We start from the raw sequence: 12,891 nt of genomic DNA on the forward strand, positions 1-12,891 counted from the left end.
AATGATGTAACATTGCATAATACCATCATGCTCACATCATCCACAGTTGATTGCATCATTTTCTGATGCAATGCAATACTAATGCCATGCGGCTGCTGAAGTAAGTTGACGTCAGCAGTGTACTATACATGTGTAGGCCTATTATACTAATGCCAGGCGGCTGCTGAAGCTGACGTAAGCAGTGTACTATATAAAGCCCAATCAGATAGGTTCAGCATTTAAAATATTTTAGACGTTGTGCGAGACAGTTCAAGCTACTGTTACATAAAACTTATTATTTTATCCATTTACGTACAATAAAGAACAGTAATGCCTCGAAAGTGTGTTAATACCGCGGACAATTTTTGCTATATTTGTGGGGAAGTGACATTTGCCAACCAGAAGAAAAGTATCAATTCTCAAGTGAAGAAGGCATATCATCTTTACTTCGGATGCAAGGTTGGTGACCAAGACAAGCCTTGGGCTCCGCATATATGCTGTGCTACATGTACAACACAGCTTTCACAGTGGTTGAATTGCAAAAGGTCATCAATGCCGTTTGCAGTCCCAATGGTGTGGAGAGAGCCAAGCAACCACCTAAATGACTGTTACTTCTGCTTGGTTCCTCCTCTTTCCGGCGGAATAACGAAGCGAAAGAAGTCGAGAATAGTCTACCCAAACATTCCGTCTGCATTGAGACCAGTTCCACATGGTGAGGGACTTCCTATTCCAGAACCTCCAGCAGAATATTCTCTTGATTCATCTGACGAAGACAAAGGTGAGTCGACCTGTTCTTCTCCTGGTCCATCAGCATGCAGTGATCCAGATTTTCACTGTGGTGCATCATCAACCCCACACAGAATAACACAGGAAGAACTAAATGACCTGATTCGTGATTTGGACTTATCAAAGAACAAGGCAGAATTGCTAGGATCAAGACTCCAACAATGGAATCTTCTAGAAGAAGATGTCACAATTACTGCATATCGAAAGCGCCACCAGCAATTGGAGCCTTTCTTCAGAAAGGAAAGTAATCTGATATTCTGTTCCGATATTGAGGGCCTCATGAATGCTTTAAAAATCACTCATGACCCACAAGAATGGAGACTATTTGTGGACTCTTCGAAACTGAGTCTCAAGGCTGTGCTTTTGCACAATGGAAACATTCTTCCATCTATTCCAGTAGCGTATGCTGTCCACATGAAAGAGACATACGATAACTTAAGGCAGCTACTGAATTCCATTGAGTATAACAAGTACAGCTGGCACCTCTGTGGTGATTTGAAGGTAGTTGCCCTTTTAATGGGACCGCAGCAAGGATATACAAAATACATGTGTTTCTTATGCGAGTGGGATAGCCGAGCAAGGGAAATGCACTACATGAGGAAGGAATGGACTCACAGGCAGAATGTAGCCATTGGAGAGAAGAATATCCAACACCCAGCTCTGGTTGAGGCTCAGAAAATCTTGCTACCACCCCTTCACATCAAACTAGGTTTGATGAAGAACTTCGTGAAAGCCATTGACCGGACTTTGCCAGCATTCCGATACCTGCATGAAAAATTCCCTCGACTCAGCGAAGCAAAGATTAAAGAGGGAGTTTTTGTGGGTCCTCAGATTCGAGAGCTTTTCAAAGATGACCGGTTCAACAACTTGCTGGAAGGTGACGCGAAACAAGCATGGAATGCTTTTCGCCTAGTTTCTACAAACTTCCTCGGAAATGTTAGGGCAGAAAACTATAAGGAACTAGTAGAAGACATGTTGATGAAGTATAAGAAACTTGGCTGCAATATGTCTCTAAAGATTCACTTCCTTCATTCCCATTTGGATTTCTTTCCTAGCAACTGTGGTATTGTTAGTGATGAACACGGCGAACGTTTTCATCAAGATATCGCAACAATGGAACAAAGATACCAGGGAAAATGGTCCACTACAATGCTGGCTGACTACTGCTGGACACTCCTCAGAGATGCTCCCGAACAGCTGTACAAGAGACAGGCGAAGAAATCTAAGATGTAGTCAATGACTTGATTTTTTATAGGTAGGCTATTACAGTTGACCTTTTACTATTGGAATGCATTTCGTTATGTAAACATTAATTTCTTGCAGATTACAAAAAAACTAGAGCCAATTTTGCAATTTGACTGTCATATTCGTGTTCAGCACATAAAAATTGATAAGAATTGACTAATTTTATTTCAGTAACATGACTTTTGTAAAAATTTGTTGTCCAGTGTAATATGCTGGTCATACTATGTTGTTTATCCAGACAAGTAGCAAACTAACCAATCAGAAAGTTGTTTACCACTTGTCATACAATAGAACAACCTAGCATGACCAGCAATCACGGTAGTTGCATTGCTCAGTGAACAAAACTCTTAACAGGTAATCCTGGTTCAAGGTTACCTAAATGGCTAAACTTTTTGTTAATAAACATTAACTACATAAAATAATAAAATACCTATTTCTGCCTAATTAAAACATGACTATAAAATTATAAAACATATGCTCCTGCTACAGTTGGAATGTATGCTACAGTAACTATGACCATGACCAATGACCATGACTCAACTTTTTTTCCTTATTCAAGGTGAAATTCATGCAAAAAGTGTAGTCTGTGACAAAATCTACAACTAAAGTTAGTGTGTGGACACTAAAATTCAAAAGACAGACATGGATGAATGGAAAGATGGACAATGCCACAACAATATAAACTTCATCTTATGATGGGCATGTAAAAATGATACTGCTTTTACATTAATTAGTTGCCTACCAGCTTCTTACCTTCTTTGTTTCTCATGTTTCTTCGTCGGATGAAAAGTATGACCAAAATTATACAGATGGAAGCAACCACAACTCCAGCTCCTACACCACCTGCTATTGGTCCAACTTGAAACCCTGCTGCAGTTTGTACAAATTCTGAAATACAGTTTGATGTCTAAATTACCCTTTTTCTTAAAAAATCTAATATTTAGGTTAATGTGAGAAGACAGTCAAACAACAATCTTTGGACATTTCCATAAATTCCAATTACATCCCTAACTCTCACCAATGCAGAAGGTACCCTTATGGTCAATTTCTGAATTCAGGATTATGGGAAACACAAAAAAGGGAAAATATGATATAACTGCATTTCAAAATAAAAGCAATGAGTTCTATTTACCTAAGGTAAAGATATAACTGTACATACTTTAACTAATTTATATAAAAATCACAAAAATGATATGACTGCATCAGATGATTTTGTGGCTTTTACAAGTCATGAAAAAGTAATTTTCCTAAATATACACCAAATTCATGATCTGATTTGTATTTCTCAAATGTATTCCTCAACATGTCTAACTCCAAAAAGTAAAAGAAAATTATTTTTTAAAAGTTTGAGAAACTTCAGCTTTTAAGGCATGAACAGATGATTTACATGTGCATACAAATAGGCAAAACCAAATTTTTTTTGTCTACCTCAATATATTTTTGCTTTAATGTGCATTCAAAGTTTTCATTGAAAAAATCACACATCATAAAAAGTTAGAAGGTATGTGCAAAGTCGAAAATTGCTTTAATGGCCTGGAAGTCTAATCAGATCATCTCATATAAATATAAATATGCCAATATGGAGTGTTATTTTTTTTAATGGTGCCAACAAGGTTTTTGTCAAAACTTTCCAATTCATAATGAGAAACAGGCCATTACCTGCATGTCAAGCCCTAAGCCCAAGCTATAATCATAATATGGATGGTGGGATAAAAATGAAACAAAACAAAAGAAACTTTCAAGGCCACTGTTAAGCTATTGTGTGGATTGATGGACAGACAGACACTCACATGGTTGCCAAAGTGACAACTACAACAGGCTTCTGATGAGGCAGACATGACAAAATGTTGTTATATGTCCAAAACTTCAAAACTTTCTGCAATGGCCTGAAAATCTTATTAGGTCATCTAGATATGCTCTCCAAATCTTACCTTAAGAATCTTTACTAAATTGTTTTTACAAGGATTTGTCAGAAAAGTTAAAAGTTACACAAGAGTACATTTAAAAAAAAATGACATCATTTTCATTACCAGTGCTTAATAGTCTTCTGTGAAGAAGCACATATAGAGATTATCCTGGAGATTACTGTCCAACATGTTTTACTGGCCTTAAGACCTTTCTTCAAGGTGTGTGGTCTTTAACTAAAGTTATTATGCAGAAGCCAGTATTTTCTCATCACCTAATTGCCTGTCACCTAAGAACCTGAAATCGGTATGTTACTTTCTTATATATGTGAGCTATCAAGAAACAAACAAGTAAAACCAATTTTTCTTCTTATATTATTCTAACATATAATCTTAGAATCTATTGATATCATCTGCACAAGCATAGAACTGTTCATATCAAGTTTACAATATCAAATATGTCTTTTTGTTTGATTATGGATGCATCTACTGCATGGCAGACAGTGCTGCAGCATGTTCCATGGATTTACTCAGCTTTATGGAGTAAATACTTAGTCCACAGGAAAATACCTAAGTCATAAATGTTAATACAGTGATCATGGATTACTTGTGATATTTTTTAATACTGCTCTAGATGTGTGTGTGCAGAGATAGGACAAAATTATTTTTCTGCTGTGGATTTTCAAACAAGATGCATTCATTAAGATGGCTGCCAACACTCAATGATCAACTCTACTGTTGTTCATCACTTGCCACCACTGTATTTGTTGTGACCACTACAGTTAATACATATCATAATAATATTGAAATATATACTAAATAGACAAAATTTATAATGAATATTTTTCATAATGGATTCATCTATCACAACAATGTCAACTTTCTCACATTCTTCTGACTCTGAACATTTTTCACTTGAAGGATTATCTGGTATAGAACAAGAACTTCCTGTTAAAGGGTATTTAAAGAGCATGCTCTACAATGTACAACATTTAAATTCATCCAATTTCACAATAACATTTTTGACAACTGGAATTTTCCATCAGTTCCTGAAATAAATTAAAAAGGAATTCACATTTGATTCATCCCAGTCCAAGTGTACTAATACAACACATGCTGATGGACTAAAATGTGTGCTTATTTTTAATTGTGCTGACAGTCCAACAGAAGTTAGGGGTTTAGGGCCAATGAAATGGAAAGATAAGAACTTCATCAGAATGGCTACTAATCTATTTTTTGAATCCCCTATGAGTAAGGATAGTTTCAATTCCACATGTTTATCAGATATAGTGGACTCAAATGATAGCTGTAGTCATAGAAACCAAGAATTATCTGATGAGAGAACTGACGGTTTCTAGGGTTCCTGCAATGAATAGCACTGCAATGACTATGACCCCTATGCCACCTACAGAGGGCCCTACTAGAGATCATAGACAGCTCTCTCTATGTATGTGTAATACTGACCTGCTGTTGCCAGCTGTTATACAAACACTCCAGAAGCAAGGGGCAAGATGTAAAATCAAATTGACAAGCTAATAAATGAGAAGGTTAAATTAGCTGCCCAGAGAGAGAAACCTTTGACTATCAGCAGACATTCACAAACCATTGGTCCTAAACCTATTTCTCTAAGTAAAAGTGTACAGGCACCTGAAGTATTGCCAAAAGAAAACCAGTGCAGTTTTCCAACTCTGCCACTGACTCAGCTAGAACTGATCAAGTTAAGAGTAATAAAGCACCATACAGACTAACTACATCAATACAAAGTAAACATAATACTTTGTTTTCTACCAGCAGAGATAACATCCTCCTTATTGGTAGTTCCATTTTAAATTCTGAGGCACTGTGTTAGAAAGCATGCCATTTCAGGTGCCAAAATACAGACAATACTGGAAGATATAAAAATATATGATCTCTCCAAGTTTACTAAAATAATCCTCTATATTGGAGGGAACAATGCCAGTGAAGGGACTGATCTAGAACTTTTTGAAGAACTATATGACCAATTACTTACACACATCCATATGCAAAATCAAAGCTGTCAGGTTGCACTGTGTGAAATGGCCCACAGGGGAAGTTGTGATGTGTTAGATATCAATAAGGTCATCCGAAGACTGGCAAGTGAATGGAAGTGTGATATTGTTTACAATTACATGAGTTTCCTGGATGAAGAGGGACAAGTGATGCAACATTTATTTGGAAAAAGAGATAATATCCACCCTTCTACCAAAGGGGTGGAAAAGCTGGCAAAAAATATAAATGCAGTCATTTGTGTTGTCTGGTCTTACAGCCACATTACAAACTTCATCCGTCCCTATAAATCCAGTGTAGGTCAAAACAGCATCAGACAATATGATCAGCCATATCAGTACCATCAATACACTTTGGGATGTGACTACTGTAGTGAGATCAAACATTCAGCACAGGAATGCAGGCACAGACAGCCAATACAATGTCATCAGTTTTGGTAACTTTGTACACAAAGCCAAAACTCACAATAGATTTATGGAATAAAAAAAGGGCAATGAGGCCATCTCAACTCCACAGGAAGACTCTATTCAGCGGGAGGACCCATTTACCTATCAAGGACTGTCATATACACCAGGCATCCCTTGTCAAAACAGATTTGATCCCCTTGCTGATAGATGTTCTGAATGTGGAAAAGTACCAGCTAAAGCAACAAATTCAAATATGACTGATCTTTTAGATTTATACAATGATTATAAAAGTAGAAAATGCAGTTGTAAGAAAACTAATTTTTTATACAGTAATGACAGCTGTAACAATGATCATTGCGAACATAGTTTTAATACTTTTAATGTCTCCTTGAGTGCCTCTAATATCTGATGTTAACCTCATGAATTTTGGAATTTCTAGTAAGGGTTTACACATAGTTAATTTAAATATTCAGGGTTTTCATGGAAAGATCGAACAAGTGAAGTTACTGCTAACCTATCCAAATAATAATATCATTTATTTGGACTCTCGGAAACAATTTTGACAAAATATCAGGGTGAAAATGTCTTATATATCAGTGGATATGACAAACCTTATCAAAGGGATAGGAAAGCAGGTGGTGGTGGGCTCCTTGTGCATGTTAGAACTGATACTATTTATAAAAGATGGGAAAACCTAGAAATACAGGAAATATAATCCATTTGGCTAAAGATCGCTCCAGATAAAGATAAGCCCAACTTAGCAGGTTTTGTGTACAGACCCCCATCATCACATACTGATTGGTGTGAATATTTTGAACTTCAAGTAGATACAATTTAAAATGAAGAGAAAGAATTTTACATTCTAGACAATATAAATAGAGACCTCCTCAGCAGCAGAGGGGGCGAATCCCACAAAATATTTCGCTTAACAGAGCCCCCCATCGAGGACATTTTAGATAGAGATATTATTTTCACAAAATAAACCCTCCATTAGAAAACATGACAAAATGGGCTTTCTCAGCTGACTTGGAAGAGTTATATCGTGAAAATATCTACCCGTACAACTATTTCTTGGTACAAGGGTCTATGCTGCGAAAACACTCGGGAGTGTTTAGCCCCCTCTGCTGTTCTGTGAAAGTCCTGGCAGAGTTTGCTTGTCGTCGCCGTTTCTGCTGCTGTAAATTAAAAATTTAAGTTAACAATAATGGCCAACATTGGAGAAGCACATTCCGCTAGACTAGCTCGAGAGCGACTAGAAGCAATAAAAAAATTTCTTCCTGTACGAGATAGTGTAAGACAAAAATTACAAGTGCGGCAGCAAACACAAGTTGAATTTGCAACAGGTGCAGAAGAATTATTTAAACCTGTCACAACAGCTACTGAAAAAGCTGCAGCGATCACTGAAAGAGCTTTATTGGGAGATGAAAAGGGTATTCTTCCAGTGCTAAAACAAACCGCTGAGCAGACTGAAAAAAATTGCTAGAAGAACCAAACAAACAAAAAAACTTTCACGAGATCTTCCAACTGATATAGCTGCAGCTCAACCTTCGCCCGTCGGCGAAGAAATACTTGAAGGCATTGAACAAATTCGTACTGAACTTGCGTCTAAACCAATAAAGGAAAATATTGGAATAATTACAAAATTTTGGGGGGATTTTATTGAAGATCTTAAAAGTACTAAAGAAAAAGAATTGCCTGAAAAAATATTAACTAGTATATTTAGTAAGTCTAGTGTCTTAAAACCCGGCTCTGAAAAAGTAACCGACAATCTTATTAAGTGGATATATCGCATATATAAAAACAAAAAACAGGCCAGAGATGATAATTTAGAATACAGAATTCTTGATGAAAAAATAAAAAGCCTTTATAAAGAGAAAATGAAACAAATAACGCACCAGCAGGGGCCTTCTTATCAACTTCCTCCACCTCTGCAACAGATAGAACAACAACAGTCTCTTTCGCCGGAACTTAAAAAAGAGAAGTGTCTTAAAAAAGCGAGATCATTATCTAAAAAAGACACAGGGACAACAGAAAAATTTTTTGATGCATCTGACACTGTAGCTACTGGCAGTGGTTTGGGAATTACTTGTCCTGATAATATCATCAACGATGTATCACGGTTAGAAGTTCTCATCGGAGGAAGATGCGCTGGAAACAACTCTCCGGAAATTATTAATGAAGCGGCTGATATCTGTCAGCGATTATTTTGCAGCGGCATCATGGATACTAGCATCTACCGAGAACTTATTGATGAACTCATGGACAGCGACTGAAAGTCTCTGCGATTAGAGAAATAACAATTAAATAAAATGATCGTACACAATTCTCATCGTAGGCCAGTCATGGTCAGGGTTGTAAATTCATGAGTACCCGTATACAGAATGACTTATGGAAATGGACTCGGCAATGTTGTCAGGGGTTTATTCGCGAGAATGGCACCTAAAGCAATACCGATCGCAAAACAATTATCAATGAAAGCTATTGATGTTATTAAAGATAAAGCTACCAGTGCTGTTGGTAGCGCTGCCAGTAAAGCATTCTTGGCAATCAAGGACAGACTAGCACGATTAATATGCAGAAAACCACCGCCGGTAAAATTACCAGTCACCGCAGATATGCCCGCGGATGTTAGTAAAGCAATAAATAAAGCTGCAAATCAAAAACTTGCATCACTGATAGCCCCCGGACAAGGTCCGGGACAAATGAATACAAGTTTGGTGACGGGAAGTGGTCTTCGTTTTAGACGATAACTTTTATAATAAAATGTTTAAACGGGAATCCAACCCAGCATTCGACATAGACGAGCCGGTCCTTAAAAATGAATCGGTGCGTGATTATCAGTATTATTCTTATGACACACGAACCCCAAATCAACGAGGGGGGCAAATTGAACTTCAGGTCCAGGATACAAGTAGATATTTCCTGCCCGCTGAAGCATTCATTGAAGTAGAAGGAGAAATTGTAAAAGCAGCAGATGAAACAGCCTACGGACCTGATGTTAAAATCGGTTTTGTCAATAACGGAATTATGGCCCTGTTTGATAGTGCTATCTACAGCATTGACGGAAAAAATATTGAATAGATTTACAAGGATGTCGATGTTGCCACAACAATAATTGGTCTAGCGAGATATTCTGATGATTATATAAGATCAGCCGGTCCGTCAATGATGTTTGCCAAGGACGCATCTAATTTTCCTAACAGTGATCAGTTTATTATTAGACGACCAAAAAACCGTGCTGCCCCTAATCCTGCTGATATCGATGTGGAAGACATGATTATTAGCGCTAATGCAGAATTTAATTTAGGTTTCGCTGCATGTAGACAAATGCTGAAAGGTGATCGTAGAAATTTTTCTTGTGCGATTCCACTGTCGCACATCTTTGGATTTTGCAGAGATGTCAGAAAGGTAATTTTTGGAGTAAAACATACGGTCACGCTTGTTAGAAAAGTCAGCGATGATGATGCGCTATGGCGACATATGGGTGACCCTGGTCATGTAAACATAACAAAACTATCACTGTGGATGCCGGTAATGACTCCTTCAATTACTGAAGAACCACGACTGCTTTCTTTTATGGATCAAGGTGGTAAAATGCTGCTATCGTGGCTTACAACAACCACAGATAGTATGCAAGTGCCGTTAATGGTTTATTTACCTGGCATATAGCATCACAGCAGGGGGTTGCCGCGCCGCGACATATTTTTATTGCTCTTCAGGACGCTGCACAGGTAAACTCGCAGACACGTTCGCATATGATATTTGATCAACTTGGTATCACTGACGTTTGTCTGAGAATAAACAGACATCAAGAACCATCCGAGAATATAATGTTACATTTTGGTAACAACCATGTTGCACATGCATATCAACGATTGACAAAATATCTAGCGTGCGATCTAATTATCGATATTGGTTTGCAAATATCACAGTTGGATTTTATATCTCATTATCCAATCTATTACTTCTCGCTGGAGCATCTTGATTTAACCAGACAGTCTGTCGTTGATATACACTTTCGGGCTATCGTGAATAAAGACCCGCCACCAGCAGGAACAGCCGCTATAGCTAATTACAGGGCAATCGCTGTTATACTTTCCGATAAAACAATGCTGCTTGAAGGTGCTGGCAGCCGAATGAGATTCGTTGATGCACCAGTAGAAAACTTGTAGTTTTCTGAAGATATGTAACAAATAGATCAATCGCGTTTATTATAAAAAATGTCATACAGTCACGTTAATGTCACTCTGACTCCTGGTCAGGCTAAGAAATTACAATCGAAAAACGTGAGCACATGTGGGACAATGATAACACTAAAAAATGATCAGATTACCGGCGGTCCAAACAAGTTATCGGTGACTAAAACCCAACTAAAACATTTTAATAAAGCAAAACAAGCAGCGACTGGAGTTCGACTTGATTTCTCTCCTGCAGCTGTCAAAGATATTGTTAAAACCGGTGGTATATTTCCGCTTCTCACGGCAATACCAGCGTTGATAGCTGCTGCTGCCCCCGCAGTCGCTAAGGCTGCCACGTTAGGAGCTGTTGAAACCGCTGCTGGAATGGCACTAAAGAAAGCCACAGGGAAAGGATACAAAAAAAAGGGACGTGGGCTAAGACTTCCAGGAACTCCACCATCATGGTACCCAAAACAGTTCTGAAAATCGCTGGTTTTCTACCGATGTCCAATTTTGATTTGCTAGATGCTGTTAAACAATTAAATATAAAAAATTTCAGAGGTGTCTTTATGCGAGATCAGCTACCATGACAACCGAATAATCCAGAAACCGGAATTATTAATCTTGATAACAGCAATGGTCCAGGAACTCAGTGGGTGGCTTACGCGATCGATCCACGTGGAATTATCTATTTCGATTCGTATGGGTTAGCGCCGCCAGTTGAATTTCTCCAGTATACAAAAAATATCCCCGTGTCAGGGTCAAAAGTGTGGTACTCAACACTGCCAGCACAAACACTGACCGATCCTCTGATATGTGGCCAACAAGTATTGAATGTTCTTGATGCGATATCAGCGTCAACCAAACCACCTCACAAAGTTGTGCACGAGTATACCACGGGTCAATTTAAACAGTTTCCTATCAAATAATGGTTGATATCTACGGAAGATCTCTTCTTGAAACAAAGACAAAAAAATGCGCCAATGTGGATTTATCAAAATATGCGACCAAAGATGAAATCGATAATCTTTTAAGTCTGACCAGGATAGACCCAGATGAGGTTGTTTTTTTTCAGGACCGGCACGGAAAACTAAAAACCAGCGATATCAAATGGCATGAAATAATTTGTAGGGTTATTGGAGCTACTCCGGGTAACATCGCTGTGTTCACTGATAGCGGAAAAATCCGTGATTCACTGATATTAATCGCGGCGTTGCGAGATGATATACACAAAGTAGCAGTAAAAAAGACCGGTGATACAATGACAGGTGAACTCAGCATGAACGGAAACAAAATAACTGTGTTAGTGGATCCAACATCGGCGGAAGATGCCGCAAACAAAAAATATATTGACGCGTTATTTACAACCGTTGGAGGTATACTCGTTACTCAGCTAAAAAATACCGGTGATACAATGACAGGTGAACTCAGCATGAACGGCAACAAAATAACTGTTTTAAGAGATCCAACATCGGCGGAAGATGCCGCAAACAAACAATATGTTGACGCAAGCGCTAGCGCCGTTGACGGTAAACTAACAACGTTGCGAGCCGAGTATGACGTTCATGTAAACGCGTTTACAAATCTCCGTAGAAACTTTAGAAAAACTGATGAGACCACGGATGAGTTCTTTGGTACTCCGCACACCGTTGATATGAAGCTTTCTGATATCAAGACCAACACTGACACGATCAAACAAACACAGCAGGATATCATATCGGGGATTCCTGAGATCGTTAGCAAAACCAGTTTGATTAAAGTCCCCACTGGAGTTACTCCCGGGCATATCACCAATATAGTATACACAATATCATCTGGATTTGCAACATGGTCTCGACAAAATAATACTATCAAATATACTGCAACAGTCACTGGCGTGTACTGACTGTCTGTGTTCAGTGCCGCTAAATTTGAAATCTTCACAACATATCCCTGGAGACATTCTACCGATAAGTATTCCGGGGTTGTGATTATCATATTAAATAGCGGAACCGAAGAAACATTTATACTGGAATCCGCCAACAAGAAATTAACCGCAACATCTTACTGGTGGTGTTTGGCATTTGTAGCTGAAACACCTCAATTGGTTACTACGTAAAATAATAAATGACAACGACAGTGACGCAGTCACCGATAACAGCGCAGCAATAAAGATATGATCAGGTACACAAATGGCAATCAGAGTTAAAAAAATACCATCAACGAATACACAACAAAGGTAAAAAAAATACAAGCGGCGTGTAACCGTGTTAGACACAATAGTATATTCGGTATCAGTTATAGTTGCATCCACGGGTGTGTTATTATCAGCGTTAACACCAGTGACAACTGCAATTGCAATCACAATTACAGTTTCAACATCAG

The 12,891-nt window shown here is 38.2% G+C and overlaps 1 protein-coding gene across 4 annotated transcripts in view; it reads right to left on the bottom strand.

Moving 5' to 3' along the window:
- LOC149772833 (nephrin-like) overlaps positions 1–12,891 on the bottom strand; it is a 311,073-nt gene that overhangs the window by 75,826 nt on the left and 222,356 nt on the right. For all 4 annotated transcript variants that reach the window (XM_089947221.1, XM_089947219.1, XM_089947220.1 and 1 more), the window contains exon 16: positions 2,764–2,898. In XM_089947221.1, the coding sequence (XP_089803347.1) occupies positions 2,764–2,898 (135 nt within the window). The remainder of the gene's footprint in view (positions 1–2,763; positions 2,899–12,891) is intronic.

The sequence above is a fragment of the Sinohyriopsis cumingii genome, unplaced genomic scaffold (genome assembly GCF_028554795.1).
Source record: "Sinohyriopsis cumingii isolate HCF-2022 unplaced genomic scaffold, ASM2855479v2 utg001110l, whole genome shotgun sequence".
Classification (NCBI taxonomy): Eukaryota; Metazoa; Mollusca; class Bivalvia; order Unionida; family Unionidae; genus Sinohyriopsis; species Sinohyriopsis cumingii.